The sequence below is a fragment of the Anguilla anguilla genome, chromosome 1, assembly GCF_013347855.1.
Source record: "Anguilla anguilla isolate fAngAng1 chromosome 1, fAngAng1.pri, whole genome shotgun sequence".
NCBI classification, from domain to species: Eukaryota; Metazoa; Chordata; class Actinopteri; order Anguilliformes; family Anguillidae; genus Anguilla; species Anguilla anguilla.
The window spans coordinates 38,091,193-38,110,889 of NC_049201.1; the positions used below are offsets into that span (position 1 = coordinate 38,091,193).

At 39.4% G+C, this 19,697-nt stretch overlaps 1 protein-coding gene across 5 annotated transcripts in view; it reads right to left on the reverse strand.

Annotated features, from left to right (window-relative positions):
• Positions 1-6,703: 6,703 nt before the first annotated feature.
• prkd1 (protein kinase D1) overlaps positions 6,704-19,697 on the reverse strand; it is a 350,415-nt gene continuing 337,421 nt past the window's right edge. For 4 of the 5 annotated variants that reach the window (XM_035429543.1, XM_035429570.1, XM_035429561.1 and 1 more), the window contains 3 exons: positions 9,726-9,993; positions 8,546-8,631; positions 6,704-7,624 (listed from right to left, as the gene is read on the reverse strand). In XM_035429543.1, the coding sequence (XP_035285434.1) occupies positions 7,406-7,624; positions 8,546-8,631; positions 9,726-9,993 (573 nt within the window). In that variant the 3' untranslated portion in view covers positions 6,704-7,405. Of the gene's footprint in view, positions 7,625-8,545; positions 8,632-8,657; positions 9,569-9,725; positions 9,994-19,697 lie in introns of those variants that run through there. The other variant, XM_035429579.1, reaches the window with a different exon arrangement.

Consider the following 19,697-nt stretch of genomic DNA (forward strand, 5'->3'; position numbering starts at 1 on the left):
TGCAATTTCAGCACTGTGCTAAGAAAAGGCACGATAAATGCTAAATTTAGGTTTCATGGTTTTTTCCTTTCTGTACAGTCAGAAATGAAGCCAACAAAGAACCAAACTTTTCTCAAGTGTAACTTATTTTAGGACAAATGTTTGGGTGCCACCACTGTAGCTGTCTGAGTCATTAAACAAGATTGTGGCATTTGCATGTGAAATGATAGAGAATGCATTTAAATGAAATATAAATAAGCTTCCCACAAAGATTACACAGCTGTAAAAGCAACATAATTTTTTTTTGGCAATTATTAGTTAGAAAGCTTGCATCCACACAAAACCAAAATAGCAACCATAACATTTTTGCAACATCCTTTTGCCTGTGTCCCATTGTCCCACAATTGGCTACTTTTATCGTATTATTTTGACAAGACGTTATTCGCTGATGTAGCTAAATGTCCAGTGGGGAGAATGATTTATTATGGGACTGTGTAGCACAGTGGGTAAAGAACTGGGCTTGTAACCAAAAGGTCGCAGGTTCGATTCCCGGGTAGGACACTGCCGTTGTACCCTTGAGCAAGGTACTTAACCGAAATTGCTTCAGTATATATCCAGCTGTATAAATGGATACAATGTAAAATGCTATGTAAAAAAAAAAAAAAAAATGCTATGTAAGTCGCTCTGGATAAGAGCGTCTGCCAAATGCCTGTAATGTAATGTAATGGTGCATTTATGATGATGTAAACGGCAGGAAAAAGAAGAAGGAAAAAATGCTAAATCCCCTCGGTTTGGGGCTTTATTGTGTTAAGCTGGACGTACTAAGTTGTTTGTGAATTCTGTCTGCATACACGAGTACAGAAATTAATGTTTTTAAGGGCAGAGTCTTTGGTCATCATCGTTATTTGTGTACGAACTGTCTGTGCTATATAAGTATGGGGGCAAGCCACCCCACCAAGCTGAAACTTTTCCCAATAATGCATAATTAATTTTTATGTTCATATTTATATCTTTAAAAGCATCTGTCTGGGAATCGTTTTTCACATTATAACCCATTTGGAGATGTATTTCTTTCTTTTTTTCAGAATTTTTTACATTTCCATATCCTAGCAACTGGTAATGCAGACTTTGTACTACATTTGTGTTTAATTCTCCAATGCCAAGGTCACAGTACCTTTGGGGCAGACATGTATATAACCACCAAGAGGGTATCCTGACCCTCTGCTGTGATCAAATGCAGAAATGCCACAGAGGTGAAAGACCTGTATGTCCAAACCCGCTATCCCCCAAAGAAAGCAGTTTAAATCCTGTCATGGTGTGATCATTTCCTTGTCATTGTGCTGGATTCAAATCAGGACAAAGTACACAAGAGGTTGTAATTGCCTATTATGGCTTTTTGGAGATAATGTACAATTAAGTAATTTGTCATGAGCATGAACACATTGCCAGACTGATACAGATATCACTAACTTGCATGCATGCAGGCACACTGGCAGGCAAACAGAAAAATGGCAACTTTATGTGAATTCTGGATTTTGAAGAGGTTTAAATCTATTTTCAGAACATCAGTTGATATAATTCACATTCCTGTGGTGTTTTAATGCAAACCTCTTTGAAAGTGTATTTGTTTACAGTAAAGTATGTGGAACAAAAAACCTTGCATTGTCCTTCTGCTCTTTAAATATTTATTATTAGAGGGGTTTGGCAAAATAATTGAAATACCCAACAATACTTGAATATCAAGTAACTAATAAGGTTTAGGGCCCTCTGCCTTCAGAACAGCTTCACTTCTTGGAATGCTATCATGTAAGTTCTTATCTGTGTATAGTGGCATATTGGAGCATTATTTGAAGAGGAAAGCATCCAGTTCTTTCAGGGATGGAGATGGTGGAAAGCAACTTCACACTCTGCACTCTAGAACTTCCCACAAAGATTCAATAGTCTACATACACTACCAGTCAAAAGTTTTAGAACACCCCCATTTTTCCAGTTTTATTGAAATTTAAGCAGTTCAAGTCCAGTGAATGACCCGAAAAGGTACAAAATTAAGTGGTAAACTGCCAGTGGTTAAAAAAAAAAATTTTAGGTTACCAAAAACAGAAAAATAATGTAAATTTCAGAGTTATAAAAAAGGTATTTTTTAGGGAACAAGTAATGGGTTAACAACTTTCTGCAGCAATGGAAGTAAATTAAGCCTTGAAAGTTGATGCAAACAATTCCTACAGGTGTCCCAACCAGATGTCTGTATAACATCAGTGTTGAAACAGACTGTATTACTACACCATCTGAAGCATTATTTGGACAATATTGCACTGCAGGAAGTAGTGAATTGCTATCATAATGGCGAGAAAAAGACAATTGAAGGAAGACAGACAGACCATTATAACCCTTAAAAGTGTAGGTCTTTCCTTTAGAGAAATTGCAAAGAAAGCCAAGGTGTTAGTGAGTACAGTTTCCTGCACCATCGAAAGGCACTCGGAAACTGGAGGAAACTCTGACAGGAAGAGGTCCACCAGACCCAAAGCCACAACAGAATCATAAGAGAAATTTCTGAGATCTTGCATGATAGGCGGCTCACAGGACAACAGCTTCAAGCACTGCTTAACAGTGGTCGAAGTAAGCAAGTCTCAGTTTCAACAAGAGAAGACTTCGAGCTGCAGGTTTAACAGTTTAAGTGGCAGTACAAAAGCCATTGCTAAAATGGCTAAATAAGAAAAAGAGGCTTGTCTGGGCCTTGAAGCACCGGCAGTGGACTACTGAAGACTGTAAGAAGGTCTTATGAACCGATGAATCAAAATTTGAAATCTTTGTTTCATCACGCAGGGTTTTTGTACACCATCAAGTAGGTGAAAGGATGGTTCCTCAGAGTGTGACACCAACTGTCAAACATGGAGGAGGAGGCGTGATGGTCTGGGGCTCTTTTGCTGGATCCAGAGTTAGCGACTTGCACAGAGTGACTGGCATCCTGAGCCAAAAGGACTACCACAGCATTTTGCAGCACCATGAAATAACCTCTGATCAACGCCTAGTTGGTCAGAGGTTCTTCCTACAGCAAGCTAATGACCCAGAACATAACTCCAGGCTATGTCAGAACTATCTTAGAAGAAAAGAACAAGACGGTCGGCTTGAAATCATGGAATAGCCAGCACAGTCTCCAGACATAAACCCCATCGAGCTGGTTTGGGTTGAACTGGACAGAAGGGTGAAAGCAAAGCAACCTACAAGTGCAACACTTTTGTGAGAACTTCTGCAACAATGTTGGGAAGATCTTTCCAAACAATATTTGATTTCCATTGCAGAATGAATGCCACAAGTGTGTTCAGCTGTTATATCTGCAAAAGGTGGCTAATAATTTGAATAAATTGTGTTAAACAGAACAATTCCATGATTTCTTTTTTAAATCTCCAATTGTTTATTTGTTCTATGCTTTAATTTCAGAGTTAATTGAGACAACTCCGTGAATTTCAATAAAAACTGGAAAAATGGAGGTGTTCTAAAACTTTTGACCGGTAGTGTATATATGTATTACTGTTACCAGTGTCTCAAAACAAACAAAAAGAAATCATACCTGAAGAAAAACACATACAAAAATGCCAAGTTACTCACACATACATAGCACTATAAGCCTGGCATTAAAAGTACTGATATCAAAATTAAGCCAAGTTACAAATAAACAATTTTGCCTATCTTAGCTAACACAAATGAAACATACTGTATTCTAAAGCAATGCTGCTACCCAATGTTTCCTAAATTATTTCAAGTAACTTGGCCCTGTGTTTTTTCTTCTTACCATCTGAAGACAAATCTGGTCAAATGGCAATCATTTATAGTGGGAATAATCTTGCTGCATAATTTCAGCTGTTTTATACCAATTTATTATTATTTTTTTTATGAGTACACAATATGTTTGAACAATTGCCTGCATACAGTGCTTTGGGTCTATGAGAATCACATCTTTCATAAAATGCATGAATACGTTTCTATTAAACATTATATGCATATTCAAATGACTTCGTTAGAAATTACTGGGACATAATTTTGGTGTGCAATTTCGAGCATGCTACAAAATGGGATATAGATTCAGTATATAGATTCAATTTGTTTCATACATTTTGTTTCAGTGCTAACATTGAACCAGATTGGAATCAGGGCTTTGCTGCATGTTGGCTAATGTAGACAGCAAATTCACTGAAAAAATGACTTGCATGGGTAGTACAAAATGTATTGAAAAGTAGAAGCTGAGGTCCTGACACACTGTAATTTATGATCCAGTAATAATTATCAAAAGAGTAGAGGTGTTACCACAGTGTCCTGCCCTGATTCCCAATCTGGCTCTCTCAAACTGCCCAAATAATCAGTATATTTCTATGTAATTCTTGTCTCCACAATGTATCAGGACAAAATGGCTAATATGCTACTCCTAGGTGGGATAGGTACATTGGCAATGGTTGAGGTGTAATACCCACCTCACTGTTAAAGACCACTGAGATCCTTTAAATGGACGAAAGGTGGTATTTTAAAGAAATACAATTCAATACTAAACAATTTTTTGCTCACAGCTCACTGCTCTATGCCATTTTTGCATGCTTTATAGATTGTGTTTCGACCACATGATTCACTATTTTGGAGAAGCAGGTTAATTTGCATTAACAAGCATCGTCTCCCATCTACTACATAAAGGGAGACAAGTAGACAGCTGCAGCCCTTCTGATGTCATCTGTGCTTACCCCACAGAGCATCTTTGACTGTATGCAGACAATCCAGGAACCAGTGCTTTCAGCTGGTTTCACAAAGACATAACTGCTGCTGTCTGTGAGTGGAGATAGTCAGACCTTAGTATCTAGCAGTGTTTCACTTGAATGTCTTTGGTCAGCATGCTTGCAAGTCAAGCCCATTTCCCAAACACTGTCACAGACATCAGTGGTTCCTGACAAATGCCCTGACTGGAGCAGTCATGGGTGAGTGATTACACAACCGGGAATGTGGAGTTGAATCCTGTGAGGGATGCTATTGTGATTTTCTTGAAGGTGCTCCACCTGAATTTTTACTCATTGAAAATTTGCTTCAGAACAATGAGGTGTCAGCTAAGAAATAAAGTAAAATATGACAAAGCAAGTTTGCTTGAACAGTACGTGAGTCAGATATATAAAAAAAAAAACATAAAAGAAAAGAATGGAAAGAAAGAAACTTAAAGGCTCTCACAACATTAACCACAACATTCTTTGTCCTTTGTTTAAAGGGAGACATTTAAGTGCATTTATAGAACTTTTTAACTTAAGCATTGTGATTGCAGAACTCATTATAAGGTTGAATTTTTACATGATTGAATTTGATTCGAAAGACTGACTATACCCTCCATTATTAAAAGCTGCTGTGGAATTTTTAATAATGGAGTTTCTAGTTGTTTTGCTGCATTTATGACTGTTTATATATCTGTGACTGGTTATAGCTGTTTATGACTGCGGGTGCATTTGTGACTATTTGCTGTATTATTACTTTTTTTTTTGCTGTTACAATTATTATTATTATTATTACTATTATTGTCTACAGCTATGCTTGTGTGTTCCTAGCATACATCAGTATGTTTATGGCGGTGCAATGGAATCTAGTTGTGACTGTATGCTTTCAGTTCTGTGACTGTTTAGGGCTTTGTGACTGTGCTTATGGTTGCCTATTACGTTTACATCTGTGTTATAGTCGGCTGATTGTGTTTACAGCTGTTTGACACTGTTAACAGTGGTGTGACTGTTTATGTCTGTGTGTTTATGGTTGGCTGACTGTTCACAGCTGTGTGGCTGTGCTGACATTCACACAACTGTTTATGTCAGTGTGTTTATGGTTGGCTGACTGTGTTCACAGGTGTGTGGCTGTGCTGACATTCACACAACTGTTTATGTCTGTGTGTGTATGATTGGCTGACTGTGTTTACAGCTGTGTGGCTGTGCCAACAGCTGTGTATCTCCCAACAGCTATGTTCATAACTGTGTGACTGTCTGACTGTTTAGGGCAGTGTGACTGTGTTTATGGTTGAGTGACTTGGTCACAGCTCTATGATTGACTGGTTTTACTGTTTCTTACATTTCCCTTGATCTTTTAGTGCTGCAATGTTGCACAGTTCCACACCCCATTCTCATAGCTCTCCTTATCCAGCACTAACTGATTTACTAACTGAAAGATCATGGTTGGAACAGTTAAGTCTAGATTTTACAGCTGTGAAATATTTATGATGGACACACAGAATGAGTGTATACTGCCACATCTGAGTGGGAGTCCCTCTTCACCAGATATCACACCACAACTTTACTATGAACTCAAGAGGTAACAATATGTTAAATTGTGTTTATGGCTAGTTTAAAAAAGGGTTGAGACAAATAGTTTATACAAGTGCATCAGCAATGAAAAAGAGCAAAGTTTAAACTTCTGATTTGGGGAATGGGGCAATATTAGGTACAATATAGAGTGTCTAATCTAACAATTTAGACACTGAAGACGGCTTAGGCCGAAACATGTCTGTCTATTTTCATGTTCGCAAATAAAATCTAAATAAGTATGAAGAAGTCTTAAGTTGCCAAGGGATACATTTTTTGATCACTTTCGTTAAATGTGAGTGCGCACTCCCGTTTCTCTTTATTTTATGTCATTTTGGGATATTGCAGCACCGGTAATTTAATTATTCTTGAGTGCAGGTTAATAATCATCAGAAATATTAGGTAACGACAAGCCATACGTTACAAGTGATTCTTAATTATATCACACTTAAAGATACATTATTTTATTTCCATTGTTTACATTCCATGAAGAAAGCATGAGAGAACAAGACAGCAATGGCAGCAGTAGAGGGAGCACAGGCAGCCCTCTGAACAGCACACACATTCTGCTATTTCTGACAAGGCCAAATACCAAAGGCCCAGATGTCCAATCTCTCAGAGAGAGAGACACAAAGAGAGAGATGGGGGTGGGTAGCACAGTAGAAGTGAAATTGAGACCTATGAGCACCAGGCATTGGGCCTAATACCACCCAGTTACCATTTGTGCTGGTGCATTTGTCTGACACATAAGTCACAGGCTTAGAGCCTCAGGGAAAGCCATCTCTCCTGCATTTTACACAGTTGAGCATTGAGAAAACTTGTGCCATCAGGATATGCAGTGTCCAGAAACAAACTTTTACTGGGTGCTTAGAAGGTCACTGCAGAGCTAGCCTTCTTGTGATGTGTAAGCCCATCCTCAGTAGGGCAGATCGAGGGTGGGGTTTGTCCTCTCTGACTCAGAAGGCAGGGACAGACAATCCTACAGCAAGTCATCCATTTGCAGATGGTAGTTTTGGACCACCGCCCTTACTTGGTGGGTAGAAACAAACTGACCTAAGGAGGTGGGGTAACAGTTCCAGAAGGCAGAGTCAGACAGTCCAAAAGGGGTGGTATCACTTTTACAGGATATGGATTCTGTCGCTGAGCATCCTCATCTCTGCTTCCTTGGGCTCCACCCCCTCACTGACATCAGCATGGGGGTTGACCAGGTGGGCGGGGTACTGCAGATCATGTTGCTCGGCGAAGTGTTCCCAGCGTGTGTCGTCGCTCTCGTGCGTGATGTAACGCTCACTCATTTTACACTCCAGACCTCGCAGGTCCAGCCACATCTGGTAGTCCTGGAGACAGGAGCAGTACACAGGGAATCTCGGCTCACAAAACTGTCTGTGTCAGGTTTATATATAAAATATAGCCCCGGAAACTAGCAAGTGCAATCTGTGGGAATATTGCCTGTGCAGTTAAGCACATGGGCTTATGAAGCTCAAGGGTGTGCATAGAGCTGTGGATAACCAAATGAGCTGAAAATTAAATGAGCTGAAATAGTGTAGAATCTGATTAAGATGAAACATTTTGCGTTTGGAGAGTGTTATCTGCAAACAAGAATAACACAAGTTGCCTGGTACCAATCCTGATATAGGCAATGAGTCACAGCCTGATTGATTCCCCAGCAGACATGTGGTCTGGGCTACATCACATTTGCATGATGATGACAGGTAATATAAATTTCAGGAGGACCTAGGTCCTGTTCTCTAGCACAGCCTAGCACACATTACAGGACGTGATTCAGTTCATAGGTCTTTTATAGCCCACTGTTCAGATGAGTTCCTGTGTCACACAGTCACTAGGATATTGAAGCTTGTATATCAGCATGTCAGACTTGTTTAAGAAACAGACACAGTGTGAAAGAGCTGGACCATTCTGGTGCTGTTTGACAGCAAGAGACAACAATTCACAAAGAGGCAGCAAAAGAGAAACAATGTGAATAACTGTCTCCTAGGGCTTCATATGGCTGTTTCCTCAGATGACTGCTTTTATATGGACTTACATATGAGACATATTTACATTTTTTGTTTTACAAAAACAGCAAAGGCTTTTTTCTTACCTGAGCCTAATCTAACGTATTCATATTTTATATCTATACCCAGAACAATATACTACTTCTTCTAAAAGTCTTGATTGCCCTGACCCAAGAGTTGCCACATCACATTGCCACATGAAGTTTCCACATCACATCCAGAAAGTAAATATGATATGTTCACCTGTAGCCAGGGATGGCTGAGGGACTTGTCCACACTGTACCGTTTCCTCATCTTGACTTGAAGCAAGTTGTTAATGAGGTCAATTGCTAGAACAACAAAACAAACAGCCAGAGGACTCTCTGAGAAGGGTCAGCCAAAATCCAGCAGAGAGGTAATGAGCAAAGCAAACAGCATGTCAGGAGTAGCACCAGGGTGACACACTACTCATTTTCTCTTGGGATTCCTGACCTATAGTCTCCTCTATAGTAAAACCATTTTTTGGCATTACTCACACCAGTAGGCTAAAACAATAATGGAAGGATCTTTAGCAAAATGATTTAGGTTTGCTGGAGTGCTGCAGAACAGCCTTGCAGGCTGTTTGTGGGCCAGTCTTATTGAGTCACAGTCTTGGGGATTCACATGTAGGGCGTGAAGCTTGACCCAGAACTCAGCAGCTGTGCACAGGTAAAAGTAATCCAGATTAATACTCAATTGCTTTAATATATATGCTCTGCGGATTTTACTGTTGACTATTTGCCTAGGACACATCCAAATGTTTTTTTTTTTTAATAGGTTGATGTTTAAGTGTGTTTAAGTATGGAGTGTTTAAACAAGGGTTCAGGGTGAAATTAATGACATGGCTTCAATGTAAGACTGGCTTTATAAAAACAAATATGATCCACAGGTGGAAAAAAGGCTTCAACTGTTTAGGAGAAGAAGCACATGAAGTGGACCTGATTTCGAGTACCAAAAAACCAAGGCTGGGAAATGAGGTGAACTCCTGAACTCTGACCCTGTAAAAACATTGGCATTTAATAACAGGGAATTGCATACTGCCACAGACAATTGTCCTCCTTCATGCAGAGTCTAAATTTAAGGTCTTTCCAAACAAATCCTCAATCATGAATGTACAGTTATTACCATTATTAGTCATACAGGGTGGGTATTGCATTACTGTCTGGTAGTTCATACAGCATTCTAAAAATGACAAACCACTTACATTTCAGATGACATCTTTAAATTATCAAGGTAATGAAGGATTTCCTGGTTGTGAAAATTAGATAAAATTAGTTCAACAGATGTAAAAACCATAAAAAGGCCATAATCTGCAGTCTCTGGCTTGTACACAATCAATCAGAAATAAAATCAATATGCAATCGAATAAGGGGAAAGTCATACAGAAATATGGAATTACACTGACCTTCCTGGGAGACCTTCTTCCAGGGATTGGGTGGGTACATGAAGGCAGCATTATGGATCTGGTCATGGATGTCTTCATCTTCATTGAAGGGAAAAGTCCCGCTCAGGCTAACATAGACTATGACGCCCACGGACCACATGTCCAGTGAGCGGTTATAGCCCTTATTCCGCAGGACCTCTGGGGCCAGGTAGGCTGGGGTTCCAACTACTGACCGTCGAAAAGACTTCTCACCAATGATGCGAGCAAAGCCAAAATCACACAGCTTCACCTAACAGAAAAACAGCAATTGGGATCACTCAGTATTCACAGTAAAACAAGCTGTGTGTTTCTGCCTTAGCTGCAACAGAAAGAAAATGCATCAATGCTGCCTGATCTGTCACTTCAAATAACAGATGCTGTAAGTGGTTCTCCACTTAACTGTATCACGTAGCTGCAACTCTATGTGTTTCAAAACTCAAAGGAAAATACTTACATCACTCCAAAGAAAGTTCACCGAATGCAACTGAATTGAACAACTGAACAATGAGATATTAGATATAAGGCTCCTTAGGATAAATACTCAATAGGTTCAGTTGGAATTATCTGAGGAAAAAATGAATGGCCATTAGACAGAACAAACAGAGAGAGAGAGAGAGAGAGAGAGAGCCTGACTTTATCAATGAGGATGGGAACAAGCACATATTTGGACAAAATGTACTTATCAATGTCACAAACTTACCCAGAAATAACTCTGACCACCATATAAATAAAAATGGCAGACATCTACTGCAGCTCTGTCATGACCTGGGTCTATATATTGTCAATGGTAGGATACGAGGTGACTCTTATCCTACCATGCACCTGCACCTGCAGCTCATCTCTTGGTAACAGCACAGTAGATTATGCGGTCACAGACCTAGATCCATTCTCTCTCATAGCATTTACCGTCAAGCCACTAACCCCTCTGTCCGACCACAGTCAAATCACAGTCTCAAAAGGACAGAACCTAACACCAGCACCCATATCCCTCCCAGTAAGCTGTACAACATCAACCAATCATACAGATGGGAGCCAAACAGCACAGAAGAATGTCAGAAAGCAATCAATGATCAAGAAATTCAAACACTATTGGATACCTTTCTGGTTACTACATACCCTCAGAATAAAGAAGGACTAAATCTGGCAGTCAACAATGTAAATAACATATTTGAAAAGGCAGCTTTGATATCAAATTTAAAGAAAAAATGCAATTCCCCTAAACATATCAAAGCTGAAACATGGTTTGACAAAGATTGCAAATAAATTAGACAAATATCTAATCAGAAACAGAGATCAAACCCAGATTTACACCTTACTTACTCTGAGACATTGAAACACTATAAGCACACCCTCAGAACCAAAAAAGAGCAACACAAATGGGCACAACTGACAGTAATTGAGGAGTCCATCATTTCTAACAGATTTTGGGAAAACTGGAAAAAATTAAACAAAACAAAACAAGAGGAATTGGCCATCCAAAATGGTAACATATGGAAAGATAATTTTGAAAATCTATATAAAAGTATATCACATTAAAATCAAAAAATTAAACAAACTCGAATTAAGCATTGAAAACAATCATAATCCGTTGGACACCCCAATCACTGAGCAGGAATTGATTGAAAAACTTCACGTGCTCCAATCTGGAAAAGCTAGCGGGCTAGATGGCATCTTGAATGAAATGCTAAAATACAGCAACCAAAAACAACAAAGGGCAATTTTAAAGCTATTCAATTTGGTTCTGAGCATGGGTCTTTTCCCTGACATCTGGAATCAAGGATTAATTACCCCTATATTTAAAAGTGGAGACAAATTAGACCCCAATAACTACCGAGGCATTTGTGTGAATAGTAATCTGGGGAAGGTTCTATGTAGCATAATATACACACGGCTTCTAGAATGTCTTCATAGCACAATGTCTTGAGTAAAAGTCAAATTGGATTTCTACCTAAACACCGTACAACTGATCATATTTACACCCGACACACACAAGTAGAAAAACACGTTAACAAAAATAAAAACAAAGTTTTTGCCTGTCTTATAGATTTCAAGAAGGCCTTTAATTATATTTGGCACAATGGTTTGTTCTACACACTTATCCAAAGTGGTGTAGGGGGTAAAGTCTATGAAATAATCAAATCAATGTACACCGGAAATAAATGCAGAGTCAAAATTGGACACAAAAGAACGTAATTCTTCTCCCAGGGGCGAGGAGTGAGGCAGGGCTGCAGCTTGAGTCCAACTCTGTTCAACATTTATTTCAATGAATTGGCGACGGTGTTGGAACAATCTGCAGCACCTAGACTCACCCTTGATGATAAAGAAATCAAATTCCTTCTCTATGCAGATGACCTGGACCTCACCCACTGAGCATGGACTGCAGCAGAGCCTGCACCTGGTACAGAAACACTGTCAAGCCTGGGCCCTGACAGTGATTATGACTAAAACCAAAATTATGATATTTCAAAGAAGATCCAGACCTCAGGGAAACAAATACAGATTCACATTAGCAAATAAAACAATAGAAAACACTAACAGTTCACTTATTTAGGCCTGAAAATAAGCTCAACAGGAAGCTTTAACTTGGCGGTAAATGAACTGAAGGAGAAAGCACGCAGGGCATTCTATGCCATAAAGAGAAATACCCAAATTATACTGCCAATCAAAATTTGGATTAAAATATTCCAATCAGTGATTCAAACAATTGCATTATATGGCAGTGAAGTGTGGGGTCCGCTCACAGAACAAGACTTTGCAAAATGGGACAAACACCCCATAGAAACCCTGCATGCAGAACTTTGTAAAAACATCCTCCATGCCCAGAGAAAAGTACCAAACAATGCATGCAGGGCAGAATTAGGCCAATATCCACTATTGATTAACATCCAAAAAGGGCAGTTAAATTTGGAATCACATCAAAAACAGCGACCCCCACTCGTATCATTACAAGGCCCTGAAATACCAAGAGATGAGCCCAGAGAAGAGCCACCTCAGCCAGCTAGTCTTGAGGCTTAGTTCACTAACCACCCCTAACACAAAGCTGCCTCAAGACAGCTCTATACAATTAATTAGAGTCAACCAAATTATAGCAAAACATAAAGAAAATTACATCACCTATTGGGACACACAAACAAAAACACAAAGCAAATTAGAATGCTATCGGGCACTAAAAAGAGAGTACACTGTGGCAGATTACCTGACCACGGTGAAAGAAACAAAAAATATAGACTCAGTGATCACAACCTGGCCAATGAGACCAGTAGACACCGACCGGCAGACCTGGCTGCCCAGAGAGGACAGGCTGTGCTCCCACTGCGATCAGGGGGCAGTGGAGACAGAGCTGCATTTCCTGACACAATGTGAAAAATACAGTGAGGCAAGAAGACAATACTTCTTCAAAATAAAATAAATCTGCCCTCAATTTGAGACACTACCAGAGGTAGAGAAGATGCCATTCTTCTTGGGGGAGAGGAGAGGAGAGAATGTGTGGCTTTGGCTGCGCAATACACTGCCACTTGCCACAAACTGAGGGACAGTAAGTAATTATAACACATAAGCAATTACAAAATAATAATAATAATAATAATAATTTTTTTAAAATTAATTTTTGTATAGTTTTCTTAATCAGGGGGCAGTGGAGACAGAGCTGCATTTCCTGACACAATGTGAAAAATACAGTGAGGCAAGAAGACAATACTTCTTCAAAATAAAAGAAATCTGCCCTCAATTTGAGACACTACCAGAGGTAGAGAAGATGCCATTCTTCTTGGGGGAGAGGAGAGGAGAGAATGTGTGGCTTTGGCTGCGCAATACACTGCCACTTGCCACAAAATGAGGGACAGTAAGTAATTATAACACATGAGCAATTACAAAATAATAATAATAATATTTTTTTTTTAAATTAATTTTTGTATAGTTTTCTTAATTATTGTTAAATTATATATTCACTGTTTCACCAAATTTACACTTGACATTACACCTGCTAACATACAAAAATACCATGCAAACACACATCTTTGTACTCTGTTCACATGTTTATTGTTTGTTGTAGCTACGCTTTGGCAATATGTATAAATATGTACTTCATGCCAATAAAGCTTATTTGAATTGAATTGAATAGAGAGAGAGAGAGAGAGAGAGAGAGAGATTTTTAAAACCGCTTTTATTGAGACATTGTTCAAAAAAAAAAGACCCCACAACAGAAAACAAACCCAAACACCCAGCACAGGCATAGAGAGAGAGACCTACAAAGAAGCAAATATAAATGAATCCCCCTTCCCACCCCCACACTTATAACCAACACACACCTGCACCTTGTAAACACCCAACCACACAGCACACCAACAGCCCTTTAGATAACCCATAGGTAGCATGGAAAAACCATACATCATTACACATGATGAACAGTCTCTACTAGAAAATACTTGACACTGTTGACAACCTTTCATTTCTATCCCCAAAGTAACCCTGGCTACTCTACTTAAATACATATGAACAGTTCCCCATCCCCGACCATGTAAGCAGCCCCATCTACACACAAAACATTCTGAAATCAAGATCATTAACAAAACTATAAAACTCATACTCTGTCCTAAGGCACACAGAGACCAATCCCCTGGGCCCAGGAGTTCAAAAGTGATCTGATCAGATTTTGACTATCGGATTGGATTAAATCCTGCAAATGGGTAGTTCAAAACCAAAAAACAGGATTGGGATCACTTTGGAATCCGATCAGATCAAGTAATCGAATCCTAGCTTTAATCTGGATCAAATCTTCAAAATGCGTAGTTCAAAAATGATTGTGATCATTTTGATCCAAAAAATCAGGATTACCTTGATCCCAGTAGAAGGGTGGATTTAGAGTGGATTACCAAAACAAAATATAGTATTCAATTCATTTCAAAATACATTTCAATATAAAAAGATGGTAGAGTTTGTAAATTAAAATAATACATTGTTTGTAGGCTCAATGGCTGCAAAAGTTTTATTTACTTTTTTCTGTCACATTTACAGTGGCCTCTAGCCTACCTCTCAGAACAGCGCATTTAACCAAATAATAAGTTTATCAAAATACAGGCCTGTTTTGCTTTAATATTTAGAAACAAACCTTTTATGGCTTTAGATCAAATACAAAAATGTTAGCACTTGCAAACTGCTATTCCTTGCATCAAGAGCTGTCAGAGCTAAAAGATAGTTTTATATGTAAAAAAATATATATATATATGTTTACATTTGTATGGCCATAAAAATTGACACTCAAAAAGTTACATATTGCACCTTTAAAGCCCCCCGAATATTATATATAATTTGAAGGTTAGAAAATCGTAATCTTTCTCAGTAATGTTCCAGTGCTTTAAAGCACTGATAATCAGGATCTGGTAATCTTGAAAAGTCTGAATCTGGATCAGGATGATCCTATCCTGAATTGCTTTGAAATACCGGGACAAAATCTGGCTGAGTTGTCTGATCCTGGATCAGAAAATACGGGATTTCAAAATCTGATCGGACCTGGTTTAGATAAAAAAGTTTTGAACTCCTGGGCCCTGAACATTAAAACCGGATCCTCAGGCCCATAACTAATTTCTTCTTGAGTGCCATGTAGCCAACTTTGCTTGACCAAAAAGGAAATTAAACAACACACTTTTTGCTTTTGTCCTTTCCGACTACATTGCCTCCAGTATGTACAGCCCCACTGTAAAAACCACTCCCATCCTCCCACAGAGCACATTAAGCAAAGCAAAGACAATAGATAAACGGTTACAGTCCAAACATGCACAACTGTTACAGACACACTACAAAATGGGCACCCCTCCTGCATATTTGAGTCCAGCCAAGGACAGAAAGGTGTTAGTCACCAGAGCCGCATGTATTATCCTCCATTGAACTCCCCTGACCACTTGGGCAGAGGGGGGTTTGAACAGCACCCTCCATCTAAACCAGGGGTGGGGAACGTTTTTCCTGTCTGGGGCCAGATTAACATTTGCATATACAACAGTGGGCCATAGACTGCTATGAACTCTCATGTTAATTACAGACATTTTTTTCATGTTATGCTGACTGAATGTTCATATGTAAACTTGATCTAAAACTGAAACATACCTTAATTTCTATGTGATGGTTGACTACACTTTGTGTGTGTTTTGTGGCACTTATGTTGTTGCCACATGAAGCTGGCTCTCCAAGCTGATGTCTGTCAGTCTGGAACGTAGTCTATCCTTTGCAAATGAGAGCTTGGAGAAGAACTGTTCACAGCGGTATATCAAATTCGGAAATTTGTAAATGCTTATGTTTTGCTTGTAGAAATCGAGCAGATCTATGTTGCTGTGTCTGGCCTTTAGCTGACAGTTGTTCTGCAGTTCAATGATCTCTAGCTGCATGCACTCCAGCACATCAGCAGCACTGACTTTAAATAGAGTGACAATTTCAGTTTGTTTTTCTGGAGCAAGTATTTGCGCAGTAGCAACAATGCACTCCTTTACAAATTTGCCTTAGGAATACGGCCTCAGTCTTTTACCAATCAGTTCACACACCACATAACTTCTGTGACGCAGTCCAGCTCCTTTTTAGGCCGCAGGAAAGACGCTTGTTGTGCAGCGAGATTATTCCTCAACGCCTTGATTTTCTCAGCTCGCACCATTCCTTTAAGAGTAGCATTACTTGCATATCTGCAGGTGTAATGTCTCTCAAAATTGCTCTTTTTGAGAATGGCAAGAGCTTCTCCACAAATTAAGCAAAGGGCTTGCTTTTCATTTCCACAAAAATGTAATCCTCCATCCATTTCTCTTGAAAAACACAACCCTCAGCATCATCTTTTTTTTCGCTTTGCCATTTTCCCAATTAAACTGTACACTTGAGATATGACTACTTGATGGCTTGCACGAGTCACATTGCTAGATTTTATTTGGATGATGAAACTGTTGCTGTTTTACTGTCTTTCATATTTCATCATCTTCAAAGGCAAAGTTTCATTTTGTTTTGCCAGTTGCTGTTATGTTATAACCAACTATTTAATTATTTTTTTCAAAATAGGAAAAATACAGTGGCCATATCAAATATAGGAGACATCCAGCGGGCCATGTGATATTGACTGGAAGGCCGTATACGGCCTGCTAGTCAAAAGTTCCCCACCCCTGATCTAAACCCTGCCATGCTCTGTCCCCTCAGGTAACCCTGCCACTGATGCTCCTTAACATCTCGTAGGGCCCTAATGTTCCTGATTTTAACAACTGCAGCATACAAGGCATTTCCCTTCGCCCTCTTAACCTCTTAGCGCAAAGCCCCTAGTGGTCGGCACGCCAGCGTGCCGAGATTACAGAACTCAGACATTCAGTGCTACTGCAACCAAAGTATGAATTAAAAACAGAAACGTGTTGTTTTAGTTTCATTAGTAGACGACACACGACAACTATGCTGAATACGGAGTTTCGCAGCGCCACCATTGTCGCTCTGGTCGTTCATTTAACACGCCTCCCTCCCTGCAGTCTCATCTACAATTACACCCCCCACCCATGACATAATGGACAATATTGACCCCTGGGGCTCGACCCAAGGCCACCTGAGCCGCAGCTTCACTCAGTTCATGAAAAGTGATGGGGGAGTCCATTTCAGCCCATTGAGCCGGTGAAGTCTTATACAAATTTTTCTGTACAAACATCAGTACAAACCGGGGCACATCGATCAGCAGCATATAATTCCTCATAAAAATTTACAGCCCCCTTCCTGCATTTCACTGACCATTGATATAACCTTCCAATCAGCCAATCAGCTGCAAGCAATTCTTATGTCTGTCTTCCCCCCGCCTTCTCTCCAGGCCAAAGAAAAATGAGGTCGGTGCATCCATTTAATTTAATATAGAGAATCTAGCTCTTACAATAGCCCCTTTTGCTCATTCCTGGAGAGACAGACCCAAATTTCTCTTTAAACCCTCTATTTCCCACTGATTAACAGCTGTATTGCATTCAATAAGCTGCTTCTCAGCCTCTTCTATGCTGCTCTCCAGCCTTTTCATCACTCTGCTAGCCTCTGCAGTTAACCCTCTTGGGTCGGGACCTCCGCCGGCAGAGCTCGACAAGATGAAATTAACTTTCGTTTCTATTTGGATGATTAACTTCACGTGCTGTTATCATACAGACGCAAAAAAAAAAACATTCACAGAAACCTTAGAATTGCGACTTTCCAATGCGCCCATTGGCAAATAATATGAATTTGTTATATGAAATGTTTGTTGTTAATTTGATTAATTAGACCATGTATGCTTCGTTAATCCTTACTCATTACTATGTGAATTTCGCTCAGCAGGAAGTCCGCCCGAATCGCATGTTAACGGCATTATAATTATTCTCCATAGAAGGGGACTAAGAGAGGGGCGATGCGAGTTCCATGTGAGAAATGCCAAGCCTGCGAAAGCAGGATGAAATTTCAAAGCGTAGCCTAATTCACTTCTTTTGAGGTAAACATTTCGTTTAATTTTGGAAAATGCCACGGATTACTGGACTTGACACGCTTCATGCCTTGTGGGAGAGCGACGATGAAGACGCAAACGAGTTGTTCAGGTCCCGATACCGATGAAGAGTGTTGTCATTTTGAACAGCGAACTGAGAATCAACTATTCTTACGATCATATTTGTAAATATGTGTGCTGAATTGCAACTTCTCTGTGTATTTGTAGAAATATTCAGCAATGCACATGTGTAAATTCCCGCACTCTGTTCTGAATTTATGAACGGTTCTACCCATTGCATCTCAAAATAGGTTACCTCTGCGTCTGGTTATGTTAGAAGTAGTAGGCAGAGCTCTTTGTTCGTATATGCTGTAACTATGTCACATTTCCTAACCATTTTATTTTTATTTTACCAACACTTAGCTGAACAGACAGACAAACAGACTTAGCTAAACAGTGGTTTCAGTATCATTGGTGGCTTGCGTTATTTGTAAATATGTGACTGGATAGACCATTCTTTTATTTTATATTGTTGTTGCTCTTGTCATTGTTATTTTTGTAAAGCAAATTTAATTTGCACCTATTGAACGAAATGTGGTATATAAATAAAGTTTGATTTGATGTCACATTTCCTTACAATTTTGTTTTTATTATATTTACTGAGATGCTGCTCAGGAAACACAGCCTAGTTGACCACCAGCTAAGAGGCTTAGAGGCCTTTGTCTTAGAGGTGGGGAGGCATGAGGCCAGGTGTGAATAGTCTACTTAGCTAGCAGGTCCTCTTACCGCATAGATATTCATTACAGAAAGGCCATTAGCCCTCCCATTGTCACCTGATGTTGAAAAATAGAAGTCACAACACTAACTTTTAGCAATTTATTATATATTTCTCATTGGATTTGCTAAAATATTTTGTCAACTTTTGATACCCAAGACCTTGATGAACAAATTTCAGTGATCCAAAAACTTTGTTACTATTGTTTAGTGTGTGTTATTACAGCATTCATGTGCATGCTCAAAACTACTGTTTACAGTTTGTGTGTTTTTAGAGCAATTTACAATCCACATATGATTATGACCTATTTACTGCTACCATATTATTGTAGCTGAGTTTGTGCTGAAAACAAAGATATGAAACACTTTGGAATCACTGTATATAAAGTTGATGAAATGTACACAAATGTCAGAGCATGGCACAATCACTAGTGTTCCTCAATTTACCCTCAGTCCCCAGAGGGTTAAGTAAGCAGTGGCTCCTCCCCCATCCTATCCATATGCGGATTGATAGTACAATTAAATATACACTCACCGGCCAGTTCATTAGGTACACCTGTTCAACTGTAAACTGGACCCGTTAACGCAAATATCTAATCAGCCAATCACGTGGCAGCAACTCAATGAATTTAGGCATGTAGACATGGTCAACACGATCTGCTGAACTTCAAACCAAGCATCAGAATGGGGAAGAAAGGTGATTTAAGTGACTTTGAACGTGGCATGGTTGTTGGTGCCAG